Source organism: Macaca thibetana, chromosome 20 (genome assembly GCF_024542745.1).
Source record: "Macaca thibetana thibetana isolate TM-01 chromosome 20, ASM2454274v1, whole genome shotgun sequence".
Lineage (NCBI taxonomy): Eukaryota > Metazoa > Chordata > Mammalia > Primates > Cercopithecidae > Macaca > Macaca thibetana.
Window position 1 is genome coordinate 54,897,833 of NC_065597.1, and position 18,815 is coordinate 54,916,647.

The following is an 18,815-nucleotide window of genomic DNA, read 5'->3' on the forward strand; positions in this document are numbered from 1 at the left end:
CATTGTCTACCCCAAGAGCAGCTAGAACACAGATTAAGACTCCTGTCCCCACCAAAGAGGACTGTCTGCCTGACAGTTCCTTCTCTGCAGCCCAAGATTGGAATAAAATAGCATCATCCCTAAACCCAAAGTAATGGCAAAAACTGTGATTGCTTTTTGCATCAACCTAATAGCCGCTCAACAGCAGGCAGGAAAATCCTGGGATAAGTCCCACACGTTGATCCCACTCAGTGATGACTAACGCCCCTTGAGCTCATACTCTGTGGTGTCACCTGGTGGTCTAGCTTCTTCATGTGTACCAACTCACATAATATTTGCAGCAATGCTACAGGGTAAGTGCTACTGATTTGTTATTGTTGTTGTTGTTTAATTTTTTTTTTTTGAGACAGGGTCTTGCTCTGTTGCCCAGGCTGGAGTGCAGTGGCACGATCTCTGCTCACTGCAACCTCCGCCTCCCAGGTTCAAGCCATCCTCCTGCCTCAGCCTCCCAAGCAGCTGGGATTACAGGCGTGCACCGCCACGCCCAGCTAATTTTTGTATTTTTAGTAGAGACAGGATTTCACCACATTGATCAGGCTGGTCCCAAACTCCTAGCCTCAGGTGATCCTCCTACCTCAGCCTCCCAAAGTGCTGAAATTGCAGGTGTGAGCCACGTAGCCCAGCAGTAAGTGCTATTGTTGTCCACATTTTACAAATAGAGAAACTGAGGCAAAGCGAAAGTAAGCAAATTGCCCAGTGTCACAGAGCTAGTAAATGGCAAAGCGAGGATTTGAACCCAGGCAGTCCTCCTCAGCATCATCTTCTTACTGATTGGTTGCCCCTGCTGTGTGTATATGACTATTATGGATTAAATATTTGTGTCCCCCAAGAATCTGTATGTCAAAGTCCTAACCCCCAATGTGATAGTATTGGGAGGTGAGGCCTTTAAGGGTTAAATGACGTCATGAGATAATGATGGTCAGGTGGGGCCCTGATCCAATGGTATTAGTTTCCTTGTAAGAGGAAACACCAGAGAGCTTGCTCTCATGTGGTCAGGTGAGCACACAGCAAGATGGAGACCACCTACAGGCCAAGAGAAGAGGCCTCAGAATAAAACCTACATTTGTGACACCTTGATGTTGGACTTCCCAGTCTCCACTATTGTGAGAAATAAATGTATGTTGTTTATGCCACTCAATCTACAGTATATTGTTATGGCAGCCTGGGAGGACTAATACACTTAGGTCATCTCAGGGGAAATAAAGAAGAGTTTAAAACTCCAGCTGACCTTCTCATGGGCCAAGTATTTGGCAGACAAGATGATGACCTGGCTCTTGGCCCAACCTGAGACCTGGCTGAGGGTGGAGATGGCTCCGTGCACAGCCTCGGGGGAGAGAGATTCCAGTTGGCTGTAGGTCAGACCTACAACCGCATCCGACAAAGAACCCAGTGTCTCATTGAGCGTCTGGTTCTCTGTGGCAATGTCCAGGAGTTCTGCTTTGAGCTGGAAGGAGAGAAAATGAGAATGAGTGTTGACAGGAAGCAGGGCGGTGGCTCCCTCTGACCACATCCAGGGCTATTAGGACTCCACAGCATCCTCCCTGGACCTTGTCCCATCAAAGCCTCCAGGCCCAGAAATGAGGAAGGAAAGAGGCTCCCGCCATGCCCAGACAGTGAGACACCACACGGAGGACACCTTCTCTGGCCTTGGCTTTCATGTGCCGAAAATTCCCTGTGTGCTTCATTTAAATATTAATTTGTTATTAAATCAACCTTAATCCATATCAGAAAGAAATGTTGTTCCCTTTATAACTCCACCACACTCTTATAGCATCTATTGTCCTCTGGTGACCTTGAACTCTATATCCATATATATAGGCTGTTTTCCTTTCATGAAATAGCCAGGGGCCTTTTCAAGATAATTTATAATCTGTGTAAAAATAACTTTTTTTTCTCTTAAGACAGAGTTTTGGCCGGGCGCGGTGGCTCACGCCTGTAATCCCAGCACTTTGGGAGGCCGAGGCGGGCGGATCACAAGGTCAGGAGATCGAGACCACGGTGAAACCCCGTCTCTACTAAAAATACAAAAAATTAGCCAGGCGCGGTGGCAGGCGCCTGTAGTCCCAGCTACTCAGGAGGCTGAGGCAGAAGAATGGCATAAACCCAGGAGGCGGAGCTTGCAGTGAGCTGAGATCGCGCCACTGCACTCCAGCCTGGGCAACAGAGCGAGACTCCGTCTCAAAAAAAAAAAAAAAAAGACAGAGTTTTGCTCTCGTCGCCCAGGCTGGAGTATAATGGCACGGTCTTGGCTCACTGCAACACTGCAACCCCCACCTTCCGGGTTCAAGTGACTCTCCTGCCTCAGTCTCCTGAGTTGCTGGGATTACAGGCACTCACCACCACATGAGGCTAATTTCTGTATTTTTAGTAGAGACTGGGTTTCACCATGTTGGCCAGTGTGGTCTCGAACTCCTGACCTCGTATGATCTGCCTGCCTCAGTCTCCCAAAGTGCTAGGATTACAGGCATGAGCCACCACACCCGGCCAAAAATAACTCTTAACAGTTCAAGAAAGTAAAAGTCTCCTGAACATCCTACCTCATAAAAATAACTGTGATTAGCAATTGGGTGTATATGCTTCCAAGACTTCTTATACTTTATAAATATAGAGACACTAGGTAGTTTTTACAGAGTTGTGATATGAACAGAAGCACAATTTGCTTTTCTGTATTTCCCCTTAAAATTATCTCTTGCACCTGTCTGCACATTTCTATGATCATTTTAATAATTATTTTATTGCAATATGCCTGCCTAATGATAGTAAAATGTGCGTTCCAACTGCTTTCGGTAAGGAACATGATAAAGTCACCTACTATACAAGGAGCTCTGTAACAAAACACAAGAATGGTTCATGTTTTAACACCCGAATTTACGTAATAACGTCATTTCAGACAGGTGCCCAAAACGGGTTTCTGGCAATATTGAAATGGCCACTGGGGGGCAGCAGAGTGAAGTAGAAGAAACAGCTGTCACAGCACCTGGGTCCTCTAAGTTCAGCAACTCCCTTCCCTAGAGATCAGTTTCCACATTTGTAAAACGAAGGGGTGGACTACAGCGGCAGCTCTCAAAGTGTGGAGCACACCCAGCGGCATCTGCACCACCTGGGGACGTGTTAGAAATGCAGATTGCCAGGCTGCTCCCGGACCTCCTGAATCAGAGACAGTGGAGCTCTGAAATCCAGGGATCCCCAGCCCCGGGGCCATAGATGGGGACCACCGGGACCCTGGTCTGTTAGAAACTAGCCACAGCAGGAGGTGAGCAGCAGGCCAGTGAGCATTACCGCCTGAGCTCTGCCTCCTGTCAGATCAGAGGCAGCATTAGATTCTCATAAGAGCAAACCCTATTGTGAACTGTGCATGCAAGGGACCTAGTCTGTGCGCTCCTTATGAGAATCTAATGCCTGATGATCTGTCACTGTCTCTCATCACCCCCAGATGGGACTGTCTAGTTGCAGGAAAACAAGCTCAGGGCTCCCACTGATTCCACATTATGGTGAGTTGTATAGTTATTTCATTATATATTACAATGTAATAATAGAAATAAAGTGCACAGGCTGGGCGCAGTGGCTCACACCTGTAGTCTCAGTACTTTAAGAGGCCATGGCAGGCAGATCACGAGGTCAAGAGAATGAGATGATCCTGGCCACATGGTGAAACCCCAGCTCTACTACAAATAAAAAACATTAGCTGGGCGTGGTGGCATGCACCTGTAGTCCCAGCTACTTGGGAGGCTGAGGCAGAGAATTGCTTGGACCTGGGAGGCAGAGGTTGCAGTGAGCCAAGATCGTGCCACTGCACTCCACCCTGGCAACAGAGAGAGACTCCATCAAGAAAGGAGAGGAGAGGGGAAGGGGACGGGGAGGGGAGGGGGAGGGGGGGGAGGGGGAGGGGAGGGGGGGGGGGGGGGGGGGGGAGGGAGGGAAGGAGGAAAGAAGGAAGAGAGCGAGAAAGAGAGAGGGAGGGAGGGAGGAAGGAAAAGAAAGGAAAGAAAGAAGAAGGAAGGAAGGAAGGAAGGAAGGAAGGAAGGAGGAGGAAGGAGGGAGGGAGGGAGGGAGGGAGGGAAGGAAGGAAGGAAGGAAGGAAGGAAGGAAGGAAGGAAGGAAGGAAGGAAGGAAGGAAGGAAGGAAGGAAGGAAGGAAGGAAGGAAGGAAGGAGAGCACAATAAATGTAATGCACTTGAATCATCCTGAAACAATCCCCTGGCCCCAGTCCATGGAAAAAATTGTCTTCCACAAAACCGGTCCCTGGTGCCAAAAAATTGTCTTCCACAAAACTGGACCGCTGCCACAAGCTGTATTTTAACAGGCCATCCCTGTAATTTAGATGCATTCTCCAGTTTGAGAATGACTGAGTTAGATGATCCCAAAGGGCTCCCTCATATCTAATCGTATGCGACCTTCTCCTTGGTCAGGGCTGCCACATGTTGAGACCCCGGGGCCTTAAAATATATTTGTCTTCTTATTTTTGCTTGAGCTTGCTTGGGAGGGATTATTTTCCTTGGAAACAAAAATACACATTCACAGTCCAGGCTAAGTGGCTCAGGCCTGTAATCCCAGCACATTGGGAGGCCAAGGCAGGCGGATCACTTGAGGTCAGGAGTTCAAGACCAGCCTAGCCAATATGGTGAAACCCCATCTCTACTAAAAATACAAAAAATTAGCCGGGCGTGCTGGCACGCACCTGTAGTCCCAGCTACTCTGGAGGCTGAGGCAAGGTGGAGGTTGCAATAAGCTGAGATTGTGCCACTTGAACCCGGAAGGCGGAGGTTGCAGTGAGCTGAGATTATACCACTGCATTCCAGCCTGGGTGACAGAATAAGATACACACAAAAAATGAGTCAAAAAAAAAAAATGCACTGACCAAAATAGATGGCCACAATCTCAAATGTCAAATGTGTTTGAGGACTTTACAGTGATGTGTGGAAAACTGCTCTGAAATTATGGATGGCTTTATCAAAATTTCATTTAATATTGTTTTCATGTCATCTTTTTTATTTTAAGCAAATTGAGAAGGGCCACAAAAAGTGGAATGGAAGGGGTAGAATTGAGACTTGACTGGATGGAAGAACAGAGAGATGGAGAGGAAGGAAAATGAGAGACAGTGTGTTTGCTCCTTTGTTCAGAAGCTGGCCTTGGGAACTCATAACCGCCCTCCAATCCAGTGTTCTCAATCCTGGCTGCATTGAAATCACCTGAGAAGCTTTAAAATCAGGCCATACCCCAGAACAATAACATCAGAATCTCTGGGGGTGGCACCTGGCAGGGATGTTACTAATCTAGAGGCAGGTTCGAGAACCACTCCTTTATCGCCTGCCACTCCACGCATGCTCACCAGAGCAGCGGTTTCAGAATCACCCGGAAGCTTGTTGGAAGTGCAGTGTCAGCTGGGCACAATGGCTCACACCTGTAATCCCAACACTTTGGGAGGCCAAGGGAAGGAGGAGGAAGAAGAAAGGAGAGTGCTGGGCCTCAATCAAGAGCTCCTGAATCAGAATCTGCATTTAAGATCCCCAGGTGATCTGTATGCATATTTAAGTTAGAGGTAGCTGTCCCTTTCTTTTCTTTTCTTTTTTTTTTTTTTTACATAGGGTCTTGCTCTGTCATCCAGCTGGAGTGCAATGTCACTATCATAGCTCACTGCAGGCTGGCACTCCTCGGCTCAAGTGATCCTCCTACCTCAGCCTCCCAAGTAGCTGGCAGTATAGGCATATGGCTTTTTTTTTTTTTTTTTTTTTTTTTTTTTTTTTTTTTTTTGAGACAGAGTCTCACTCTGTCACCCCCCAGGCTGGAGTGCAGCGACATGATCTCAGCTCGCCACAACCTCTGCCTCCCAGGCTCAAGCAATTCTCCTGCCTCAGCCTCCTGAGTAGCTGGGATTACAGGCGCATGCCACCACCCCTGGCTAATTTTTATATTTTTAGTAGAGATGGGATTTCACCATGTTGGCCGTGCCGGTCTCAAACTAACCTCAGGTGATCTGCCCACCTTGGCCTCCCAAAGTGCTGGGATTACAGGTGTGAATCACCGTGCCCAGCCATTTTTTTGTATTTTTTGCAGACAAGGGTCTCATGATGTTGACCATGCTGGTATCAAACTCCCGGCTTCAAATGATCCTCCCACCTTGGCCTCCCGAAGTGCTGGGATTACAGGCATGAGCCACCACGCCTGGCTGAGACGGCTGTTCTGATTAAATTTTGATCTCCCCAGGGTCTGTTCCTTTGCTAATTTCTGTCTGGGCTTCGATGTTACACTTATCTCAGTATTTGAGGTGCCATCTGCTGTGACCGGACTTAAATCCCAACTACTGTGTGTTTTCTCTCAAAGGCTAAGCTAAGCTCCCCATTTCTCTGTCTAGCGAAACTGAGGCAGAGGCCTCAGGGCCTTGCACCCCAGCTGTACCTTCTGGACGCCAGCCTGGAAGCCGCTCAGGTGGCTGCATTTGATCATCTGGTGAAGCAGGACTTGGGCCACAGTGGCATCCAGCAATTCCAGGTCATCGTAGAAACAAACCAGCAGCCCCAACCTGTGTGAGAAGAGGCGGGATTGTGGTGGAGGTGTAACCGCAGAACCAGCCCGTTCCGGTTCCGTTTTGTGTAATAAAACGGCGAGTTGTTTTTCAGCTGCCACGGACTCCCGGCTTGAAGGTCATGTAACCTGAACATCCTCAGATGAACCAAACATGCAACCAGAGGTGGAACCTAAGTGCTCAGACAGGACCAAGGAATGGGGGCTGAATTATGAAGTGGACACCACTTGGCGTGGTCCATGATCCAATCAGATTGAGCCCTGGCATCACCTCATGGCATGATCCAATCAGATCACACCTCCCAGCATCACCTCATAGCAAGACCCAATCAGATCAAGTCTTATTACCCTCTGCCTATAAAACCTGCCCCACTCCCCAGCTCAGAGACACAGATTTGAGCACTGCCTGCTGTCTCCTTGGCAGTTGATTCATATATATGATATTGACATATTCAGACACGCCCACAGGAGAGCTGCCAGGTCCAGGGAAAAGAAAGTGTCTCATGAGGAAAAGGAATCTGCTTAACTTCGAGAAAAGAAGACTCAGGGGATGTGAGGGGTAAGTGTTAATAACCATGTTGAGAATAATAATTCACAATAGCCAAGACATGGAATCATCCTAAGTGTCCAACACGTCAGTGGATGAATGGATTTTTTTTTTTAATTGGTGGATACACAATGGAATGTGCTTCAGCTTTGAAAAAGGAGGAAATTCTATCATATGGGATAGCATGGATGAACTTGGAGGATCTTATGCTAAGTGCAATAAGCCAGACACAGAAAGACAAATACTGTATGACCTCATTTATATTATGAATCTGAAAAACAAACAAATAAACAAACGTCATATTCATGAAAGCAGAGCCTTAGAATGGTTGTTACCAGGGGCTGGAGGTGGGAAAGGAGTTGGAGAGACTTGGATAAAGGATACAATGTTTCAGTTAAATAGGAAAAGAGGTTCTAGAGATCTATTGTACATGCTGACTACAGTTAATAACAATGTATCATATACTCGAAAATTATTAAGAGTAGATTTTAAGTGTTCTCATCACAAAAAAGGTATGTGAGGTAATGATAACTTAATTAGCCTGATTTAGCCATTCCACAAAGAATATATATCTCAAAACATCATGTTGCATACCATAGATATAATTTTTATTTATCAATTTAAAAAAATTATAAAAAAAAAATAGGCTGGGCGGGGTGGCTCACGCCTGTAATCCCAGCACTTTGGGAGGCCGAGGCGGGTGGATCACAAGATCAAGAGATCAAGACCATCCTGGCCAACATGGTGAAACCCTCTCTCTACTAAATATGCAAAAATTAGCTAGGCATGGTGGCAGGTGCCTGTAGTCCCAGCTACTCGGGAGGCTGAGGCAGGAGAATTGCTTGAACTCAGGAGGCGGAGGTTGCAGTGAGCCGAGACTGCACTACTGCACTCCAGCCTGGCGACAGAGTGAGACTCTGTCTCAAAAAAAAAAAAAAAAAAAAGAAAAAGAAAAAATATTTCTTGAGCACTTACTATGTGTCAAGTGTGCAAATCCCTACAAAGACCTTAATGCAGCAGACATATTTTTATCTCCCATTTTACAGATGGGGAAGCGGAAGCATAGAGAGGTGATGTAAAAATGGCAAAGATCATACCATTTGTAAGCAGCAGGGCCAGGATTAAGCCACGAAGTCTGGCTCGAGGTACCATGTTCTTAATCATGAGGTTGTTTGTGTGTGTGTAACCACAGAAAAATGGGATCCATGATAATAAGTGGAAATTACTAAAGATAGGTGAAAGCCATCTAATTGTTTCCTATGAGTACATTGCCTAAGGGTGGTTCATTTGAAAAACCTTAAGGTAATATGCGATGGGAGCAGTGTGGCAAAAAGACCTTGAGAGATGGACACAAGAGGATTGAATGATGGCCCAGCACAGTGGTTCATGCCTGTAGTCTCAGCACTTTGGAAATCCAAGATGGGTGGATCAGTTGAGATCAGGAGTTTGAGATCAGCCTGGCCAACATGGCGAAACCCAGTCTCCACTAAAAACACAAAAATTAGCTGAGTGTGGTGGCACATGCCTGTAATCCCAGCTACCTGGGACAGTGAGGCAGGAGAATCTCTTGAACCCGGAGGTGGAGGTTGTAGTGAGCTGATATTGCACCACTGTACACTCCAGCCTGGACAACAAAGTGAGACTCAAAAAAAAAGAGGATTGAATGGGCCAGGTGTGGTGGCTCATGCCTGTAATCCCAGCATGAGGACAAGGTGGGCGGGCCACCTGAGGTCAGGAGTTCGAGAGATCAGCAGTTCGAGACCAGCCTGGCCAATATGGCAAAACCCCATGTCTACTAAAAATACAAACAAATTAGCTGGGCATGGTGGCACACATCTGTAGTCCCAGCTACTCTGGAGGCTGAAGCATGAGGATTGCTTGAACCCAGGAGGTGGGGGTTGCAGTGAGCCGAAATCACGTCACTGCACTCCAGCCTGGGTTACAGGATGAGAGACTGTCTCAAAAAAAAAAAAAAAAAAGTAAAAGGAGAGGGGATTGAACAGTACGCACCACCCCCTTCCCATTGCCCACTCCCTTCCTGACACACCTGGCATGTACAGTTCCTGTCCCTCCTCCCCTGCTGGGAATGGTTTTAGGGAGGATCACATTACGGTCACTAAATTCTACAGCTGATCTCATCCAGGGGCTCCCCAGCTAAGGGTCTGATAACAAGCGGTTCTCAAATGTGGGGACCCATGAGGTATTTCCAACACTTGATGCAACTTCAATGGAAATCACACATTGGCTTTGGAACAGGACCCAGTCCTGAGTATTTAAAATGTTTCATTTCTGTGCTGAGAGCCAGAATTAGCACTTGATAAGGTTGCATTAAATGCCTGGCACACAGGAGATGCTCAGAAAGCATTTACCCTTTCACCCTGCTTCATAACCTCTTCATAAAAAGGTTGCAGAGACCTCTCCTCACATGCACAGAGAAACATGGGACTATTGAAAGAGATGGACCAACCACCTCCCTTCCCTCCCTGGGTGTTCTGCTGCTCAGAGAATACTGATGCTTAGATCACACCTTGGGAAAGAGCTCCAGGGCCCAGAGCCCAAGGCCTTGCCTGTGGATGGTGGAGGTATTCCTCATGTTAAAGTTGGAGGAGCTGATCCTCTCCAGAAACGCCTGGGCCAGCTCAGGTGTGATGTCATAGACCGTGTCCAGCTGCTTGGTGGCGTTGTCGTAGCTGATAAACAGCCCAATCTGGTTGGTAGACAAGGACGAGAATATCAGTGAGGAGGGTAGAAGTGGCCCAGTGTGGCCCCACCCTGGTGGTCTGCACTGTGCCCCATCATGGACACTTGGATATACCTCCTGCTGATTCTCATTGTCATTGATGTCTTTTCTTTTCTTTTCTTTTCTTTTTTTTTTTGAGATGGAGTCTCACTCTGTCGCCCAGGCTGGAGTGAAGTGGCATGATCTCAGCTCACTGCAACCTCCACCTCCTGAGTTCAAGCAATTCTCCTGCCTCAGCCTCCAGAGTAGCTGGAATCACAGGTGCCCACCACCACATTTGGCTAATATTTGTATTTTTAGTAGAGATGGGGATTCACCATGTTGGCCAGGCTGGTCTCGAACTCCTGACATCAAGTGATCCACCCACCTCGGCCTCCCAAAGTGCTGGGATTACAGGTGTGAGCCACCATGCCTGGCCTCATTGTCATTGATTTCTTAGTGGTCTATAACAGCTACTTTGGTTTCCTCCTGAACCTAACTATTCTTTAGGAAAGTATTATTTTTTAATATCTGAGAAACTGGGCTTTTTAAAAGCTAATCTTTGTACATTTATTTCTAGATTTGTTACATTGAGGTCAGAGAATGTGGTCCACAAACTTTCTGCTTTGAAGAATCAGAAGTTTTTAAATAGATGAATGAGTTTATAAATGGCCCTTGGGCGATGGAAAAGAGTGTGTGTTCACTTTGTAAGACACAAAGTTTGGTGCATATATATTCAGCTTATTAAATATACTATTCAGATTGCCAACATCCTTGTTCCTTTTTGGCCCACATGTCCAAGGGTGCCATGTGCAATCTTCTACTACAGGACTCATATCTATCTATTCTTCCTTGTATTTCTAGCAGATTATACATTATATATATAAGTTTTGGGGGACACGGACTCACTGTTTTTATTTTCATTTTTATTTTTATTTTTATTTTTTTGAGATGGGAGTCTCACTCTGTCACCCAGGCTGGAGTGCAGTGACACAATCTCAGCTCACTGCAACCTCAGCCTCCCAGGTTCAAGTGATACTCCTGCCTCAGCCTCCCGAGTAGCTGGGATTACAGTCATGTACCACCATGCCCAGCTAATTTTTGTATTTTTAGTAGAGACGGGGTTTCTCCATGTTGGCCAGGCTGGTCTCAAACACCTGACCTCACAAGATCCACCCACCTCAGCCTCCCAAAGTCCTGGGATTACAGGCATGAGCCACCGTGCCTGGCCAAGACACAGTCTCACTCTTTTACCCAGGCTTGGGTGCAGTGGTGTGATCATGGCTTATTGCAGCCTCGACCTCCTGGGCTCAAGTGATCCTCCCACCTCGGCCTCCCAAGTGGCTGAGACTACAAGCACACACCACTACACCTGGCTAATTTTTTAATTTTTTTGTAGAGATGAGGTTTCACTATGTTGCTCAGGCTGGTCTTGCACTTCTGGGCCCAAGTGATCCTCCTGCCCTGGCCTCCCAAAGTGCTGGGATTACAGGCACGGGCCACAGCACCCGGCACATTCTATATTTTGAGGCACTATTATGCTGCACTCAAAGGGGCTCATAAAGTTGTCTCTCCTTTATGGATTGTACTCTTTGTCTATATAAAATTCCTTTTTTAGGCTGGGTGCGGTGGCTCACACCTGTAATAACAGCACTTTGGGAGGCTGAGGCAAGGCAGATCACCTGAGGTGAAGAGTTCAAGACCAGCCTGGCCAACATGGTGAAACCTCATCTCTACTAAAAATACAAAAATTAGCCAGGCATGGTGGCACGTGCCTGTAATCCCAGCTACTCAAGAGGCTGAGGCAGGAGAATCAATTGAATCTGGGAGAAGGAGGTTACAGTAAGCCAAGATTGCACTACTCCACTTTAGCCTGGATGACAGAACGAGACTCCATCTCCTAAATAAATAAGTAAAAATAAAATAAAATAATATAAAATTCCCTTTTAGCAGTGTTATTCTTGACTTCTCCCTTCTCTACATTTTTAGAGAATAAAAAGTTGCAAATGATTGCTTGATCTTAGAAATTTCCTCCAGGGGGCCCAGCTTTCTAAGAATTTAAGCTGTTACCTACTCAAAGCAACTCCACATTGAGAGAGTAAACCGCAGTAGGGTGGGGGGTTAATTCTAGGACTGCGGGTTATAAAAATCGGAAGACACTTGAAATACTCCCAGCACCGCAGGTAAAAGAGAGAAACCTCGTTCTGCCTCTGGTTTCATAATAACCAGACATTGCTGGGTCAATGGGTCCTTGAACAGGTCAGTCATTTGATGCAAACACTTCTCTCACCGGCCAGAAGTGTCAGGGCACATATGATTTAAAAAAAAAAGAAGAAGAAGAAGAAGAAAAATTGGAAGCAAGGCCCACAGTCTCTTCATGAATCCTTTTGTGTTGGCAGCATTCTTTGGAGACTGCGTTCAAGAATCATGATGCCCAAGGGATTTTAGTGTCATTGGGTCAACATCAAAAGGAGAGGGACAGGTTAACTAGTGAGTTAAGTAACCCTAGAATGTGTACATTTCTCCACTGTAAACTCTAGAATTAAAATCTAACCATTGCTCATGCTCAAGTAGCTATTAACAGAAGTAGCTATAAATAGAAGTAAATATCAATCCATGTTGTTTTTTCTTTGAGTTCATGCTTCCAAGGACAGGAAACTTTGTATCTTTTGTCCTTGGCCTTCTCCAGTACAAAAATACCCTTAAGTGATTTTTGGTTCATAGCCAACAATCCCTTTAAATTGTGTTTGCTCGCATCAGAGATGTGATCTTAATTGTCCACAATTCTTTATCTTTTCTTAGCCCTTCCACACTAAAACACAATCCCATGACTGTCCACTTGAAACTTTCTTCCAGTAGTTTTCTTTAGAGGCCCAAGCTCTATTGGGATGAGGAGGGTATACAGTTTCCAAGGCACCTTGGCTGGCTGGATAAACATTAGAGTTTGAGAATACACCTTACCCCAAGTGTATTAGTAATGGTGACGTACAAATGTACTTTTCCAACTCACTTCTATAGGACTAATTCTCATAATTTCTTCAAACGATAGGTGAACCATGTATCTGCCCAAAATCCATAAGTTTTCCGCAGTGACCCATGAAACAGAGTCATCTGCAAAAAATAAAGAAATGAATAAATGAGTAAATAAATAAATAAAAGCCTTTACACTGGTATGTGATAGTCAACAGCATCTTTGCTGTCAGGACCTCCTTGCATTCATTAATTCTTTGTTTATTTTGTTTTTCACGGTTTTTTGAGATGGAATGTCACTCTGTTGCCCAGGTTGGAGTGCAGTGGTGTGATCTCAGCTCATTGCAACCTCCACCTCCCAGTTCAAGCGATTTTCCTACCTTAGTCTCCCAAGTAGCTGGGATTACAGGCGCCTGCCACCATGCCCGGCTAATTTTTGTATTTTTAGTAGAGACAGGGTTTCACCATGTCGGCCAGCTGGTCTCCAACTCCTGACCTCAGGTGATCTGCCCGCCTCCACCTCCCCAAGTGCTGGGATCACAGGCGTGAACCACCGCATCCAGCTGCATTAATTTGTTGTTAACTCATTCAACAACCATATATGTAGGGCCTACCTGTGAGATCACACGTAGGATGTGACCACAGATTCACACCACCTCAAACGTTGTTACTCAAGAGTGTGGTCTCTGGACTTCCAACATCAGTGGCACCTGGCCACTTGTTAGAAATGCAGATTATTCTTTCTGGCCAGGCACCTGTAATCTCAGCACTTTGGGAGGCTGAGGCAGGAGGACTGCTTGAGGCCAGGAGTTTGAGACCAGCCTGAACAACATAGCAAGACCCTCATCTCTACAAAAAAAAAAAAAAAAAAAAGCCAGTGGCAGTGACATGCACCTGTAGTCCCAGCTACTCAGGAAACTAAGGAGGCAGGATCACTTGAAACCAGGAATTTGAGGCTACAGTGAGCTGTGCACTCACTGTACTGCACTCCAGCCTGGGCAACAGAGTGAGACCCTCTCTCTTTTAAAAAATAATTATTATTAAAAATAAATAAATAAGAAATGCAGATTATTTTTAATACTTAAAACCCACAAAATGTAGTTTTATTTTTTTGTTCAATTGGTTACTAAATAACCTGGAAACATGAGGCCAGGCACAGTGGCTAACGCCTATAATCACGAAATCCCGGCTGTACTAAAAATATAAAAAAATTGGCCGGGCGCGGTGGCTCACGCCTGTAATCCCAGCACTTTGGGAGGCCGATGCGGGCGGATCACAAAGTCAGGAGATCGAGACCACGGTGAAACCCCGTCTCTACTAAAAAATACAAAAAATTAGCCGGGCGCGGTTGTGGGCGCCTGTAGTCCCAGCTACTCGGGAGGCTGAGGCAGGAGAATGGCGTGAACCCGGGAGGCGGAGCTTGCAGTGAGCCGAGATCGCGCCACTGCACTCCAGCCTGGGCGACAGAGCGAGACTCCGTCTCAAAAAAAAAAAAAAAAAAAAAAAAAAAAAAATATATATATATATATATATATATATATAAAAATTAGCCGGGTGTACTAGCGCCTGTAATCTCAGCTAATTGGGAGGCTGAGACGGGAGAATCTCTTGAACCTGAGAGGTAGAGGTTGCAGTGAGCCGAGATCACGTCCCTGCATTCCAGCCTGGGCGACAGAGTGAGACTCTGTCTAATAATAATAATAATACTCTGGCAACATGAAATATGTTTGACTCTCTTGCATCACTACCACTAATAATGATCATCCTCACTGATTATCACCATGTTACTATACTTGAACCAAACCAAACTACTTGTAACTCCCCAAAACATTCTCCAAACCTTGGCTGGCCTTGGCCCTTTTCACCACCTACAATGCTTTTCCTTAACCCTTCTGCATCTAAATCCTACTTTAAGATCAATCTCAAATTTTCCTCTCCCTTAAAGTCTTCTCTTATCTCCTTCACGAGAAATATTTTCTCCCTCCACTGAATTCCCAGAGGACTCTCTCTGACACCCTGTTCTAGCTTTTGAAATTCCCCATCACTGAGATGTCAGCAGAACTTTAAAAACCGTCAAGTTGGCTGGGTGCAGTGACTCACACCTGTAATCCCAGCGCTTTGGGAGGCCAAGGCAGGTGGATCACGAGGTCAGGAGATTGAGACCGTACTGGCCAACATGGTGAAACCCCATCTCCACTAAAAATACAAAAATTAGCCAGGCATGGTGGCACACGCCTGTAGTCCCAGCTACTCAGGAAGTGGAGGCAGGAGAATCGCTTGTACCCGGGAGGCAGAAGTTGCAGTGAGCTGAGATCGTGCCACTGCACTCCAGCCTGAGTGACAGAGCCAGACTCTGTCTCAAAAATAAAAAAATAAAAAAAAATAAATAAAATTAAAAAATGAAAAAATAAAAATAAATAAATATATATATATATATATATATCTCAAGTCTAGGATCAGACTTCAAGTTTCACTGAGCTGGAATTGACTGCCAATGCTCCCCAGTTCTTTAGCAAAAGACATTTACACACATCGACATTGTATTGGAGGCATTTGGGGAAAATGAAAGAAGTGGGGAGCGTTTACAGTGTGCAATGACTGTAACACCAAGGGCTATTTGCAGAAGCCATGGGCAATGATAGATGCCCAAACGAGATGGAGAAATAACTTTTGTATGGACTGATTCACAAGAACATATGGAGTGCCTCCCCCAAACCAGAAATCAACGATGCTGGGGTGACACAGGCAGACTCCTATGATTCTCTAGATGGGGACCCTGGACATTTGCCTTGCCTATATAGAGGGCTAGAAAATTTTGAGGCTAGAACCACACATTCACAAAAAACCAAGCTGAGTTGTTTATTTTTTAACTAATTACTAAGCATGAACTCTATTTCCACAGATCAATCATCCCCAAGCTTGGGAATTTTTTTTTCCTCTGTTATCCAGGCTGGAGTGCAGTGGGATGATCATAGCTCACTGAAGCCTCAAACTCTTGCCTCAGCCTTCCTAGTAGCTAGGACTACAGGCACACACCACCACACCTGGCTAATCTTTCAATTTTTTTGCAGAGAGAGGGGTCTCAGTACATTGCCCAGGCTGGCCTTAAACTCCTGACCTCAAGCAATCCTCCTTCCTCAGCCTTCCAAAATGCTAGGATTACAGGTGTAAGCAACCATGCCTGGCCAGCAAGGTTGGGATATTTTTAACAGCCACCATATCTCCAGTTCCCTCAAGGGACTTCATGAAAAAATAAATAAATAAATAAGTCCTAACAGAATTAATTTTAACTGACTGTAGGTTAATAATGAAGCAAACCGTATAGGAATTTTAGAAGGAAAGTCTGTGCCTAATTAAACTCTGGCAATAAAGACAGAGAAGTCTGAAGGTTGAGTGGCTTTCTCATGGTTACCCAGTGTGAGACTCTGATTCCTGGAGGCCATAATTATGCACCAGGCAGAGGGAATTCTACTATGCATTTGATACTTTGATTACGATCTTGTTTAATGTTCATTATGCACAAATCTCAGAGCTGAATTCCAGGAAAAGGATTGATTGGCATTCCCCATCCTCCAGCCCCATCTGCTCTCCTTATGTTTTCCCCGCACAGAGCTCATTCCCATCTCAGGGCCTTTGTGTTTCCTGGGATCTCTCTCTGGGATGCCCTCTCTCCAGAGCCTTACACGACTGGTTCCATCTCCTCATTTTGGTCTTGATTCAAATGTCACCCATTTGAGAGGTCTTCCCTGATTCCTTAGTCCAAGAGTTGGCAAACTGGTCCATGGGGCAAACTCAGTCCGCCACCTGTTTTTATACAGCCTGTGAGCCAAAAATGGTTTTTACATTTATTATTTTGGAGTTTTTTTAGAAACAAGGTCTCGCTCTGTCTCCCAGGCTGGAGTCCAGTTGCGCCATCATGGCTCACTGCAGCCTCAAACTCCTGGGTTCAAGGGATCCTCCCCACCTCAGCCTCCAGAGTAGCTGGGACTACAGGCATGTACCAGCACACCGGCTAATTTTTTAAAAATTTTTTAAAAGATGGGGTCTTGCTATGTTGCCTAGGCTGGTCTTGAACTTTTGGCTTCAAGCAATCCTCCTGCCTGGGCCTCCCAAAGTGCTGGGATTACAAGCATGAGCCACTGCCCCCTGCCTCGTTTTTACATTTTTTAAATGGCTGAAAGGAAAATCAAAAGAAAAATCCTATTTGGTAACACATGAAAATTATACAAATTTGAAATTTCAGCATCCATAAAAAAAGCTTTACTGGGACACAGGCATGCTCATTCATCTATTGACTACAGCTGTTTTCAAGATGCAATGTCAGAGCTGAATAGTTGAGGCAGAGATGGTAGGCTTACAAAGCCTAAAATATTTACCTGGTCCTTTACAGAGAACATTTGCCAAGCACTCTTCTAGTCTAAAGTACCCATAATAATCCTTTCCGGCTGGGTGCAGTGGCTCATGCCTGTAATCCCAGCACTTTGGGAGGCCAAGCCAGGTGGATCACTTGAGGTCAGGAGCTCGAGACCAGCCTAGCCAACATGGAGGTTTCACGTCTCTACTAAAAATACAAAAATTAGCTGGGCATGGTGGCAGGCACCTATAATCTCAGCCATTTGGGAGCTGAGACAAGGGAATCACTTGAACCCAGGAGGCAGAGGTTGCAGTGAGCCAAAATTGTGCCACTGCACTCCAGCCTGGGTGACAGAGTAAGACTCCATCTCAACAAACTATTTTATTTTCTTCATAGCAGCTACCAGTATCTAAATTTCTAAGTTCTCTCTCTCTCTCTCTCTCTCTCTCTTTAATTACTTACATGTTTAAACATTTTTCTCCACCAACCCTCCCACAATCAAACAATAGGGTCATAAGAACAGAGACTTTGTTTTGTTTCCTTCTCTATCTTCAGCTATTGATACATAATGGGCTTTTAAAAAGTTTATTCTGTTTACATTAGTGACATTAAAGGTTAACAAATTGAAGCTATCTGAGAAATTGTTTGTACTGCTAATCTATATAGCCATTCTTTTCTATCTCTGTTTTGTTTTTGGTTTTGGTTTTGGTTTTTTTTTTTTTTTTTTTTTTTTTTTTTTTTGAGACAGGGTCTCACTCCATCACACAGGCTGGAGTGCAGTGGTACAATCCCAGCTCACTGCAACTTCTGCCTCCCGGGTTCAAGTGATTCTCCCGCCTCAGCCTCCTAAGTAGCTGGGGCCACAGGCGTGTGCCACCATGCCTGGTTTTTTTTTTTTTTTTTGAGGGGGGTAAAGACAGAGTTTCACCATGTTGGCCACGCTGGTCTCAAACTCCTAACCTCAAGTGATCCGCCCGTCTCAGCCTCCCAAAGTGTTGGGATCACAGGCGTGAGTCACCGCACTTGGCCCCAGTTTTCTTTTCTTTTCTTTTCTTTTTTTTTTTTTTTTTTTTTTGAGACAGAGTCTCACTCTGTCACCCAAGATGCAGTGCAATTGCATGATCTCAGCTCACTGCAACCTCTGCCTCCTGGGTTCAAGTGATTCTCCTGCCTCAGCCTCCCAAATAGCTGGGATTACAGACACATACCACCACGCTGGGCTAATTTTTTGTATTTATCATAGAGAGGGGGTTTCACCATGTTGGCCAGGCTGGTCTCGAACTCCTGATCTCAGTTGATCCGCCTGCCTCAGCCTTGCAAAGTGCCGGGATTACAGGCATGAACCACCTCACCCAGCCCACCAGGCCCCATTTTTAAGTGTATAGTTGAGCGGTAGTAAGTACATTGACATTCATATTATTGTGCAACCATCACCACCAACCATATCCAGAATATTTTGCACCTTGCAAAATTGAAACTCTGCCACCGTTCTAATTTCTGTCTCTATGAATTTAACTACTCTAGGACACAAGGAGGCTTTAATCAACATCCATCAAATAAATAAATCCTGACCTACCTGCTTTGGTTGCCAGGATGCTCAGAGTTAAATTTCTGTGCTTTATTGCCTAGATTTCCTAACAAAACTATCTTCTCTCTCTCTCTTT

The 18,815-nt window shown here is 45.4% G+C and overlaps 2 protein-coding genes across 2 annotated transcripts in view; one reads left to right on the forward strand and one right to left on the reverse strand.

Moving 5' to 3' along the window:
* The window catches only part of OTOA (otoancorin), an 81,485-nt gene that overhangs the window by 49,491 nt on the left and 13,179 nt on the right, over positions 1-18,815 (reverse strand). Inside the window, exons 9-12 of the mRNA XM_050774053.1 lie at positions 12,838-12,938; positions 9,634-9,815; positions 6,436-6,559; positions 1,268-1,483 (exon numbers count right to left, since the gene is read on the reverse strand). Coding sequence (XP_050630010.1) covers positions 1,268-1,483; positions 6,436-6,559; positions 9,634-9,815; positions 12,838-12,938 — 623 coding nt within the window. The remainder of the gene's footprint in view (positions 1-1,267; positions 1,484-6,435; positions 6,560-9,633; positions 9,816-12,837; positions 12,939-18,815) is intronic.
* IGSF6 (immunoglobulin superfamily member 6) overlaps positions 6,957-18,815 on the forward strand; it is a 66,589-nt gene continuing 54,730 nt past the window's right edge. Inside the window, exon 1 of the mRNA XM_050774049.1 lies at positions 6,957-7,120. The gene's annotated coding sequence lies outside the window, so the exon portion shown is untranslated. The remainder of the gene's footprint in view (positions 7,121-18,815) is intronic.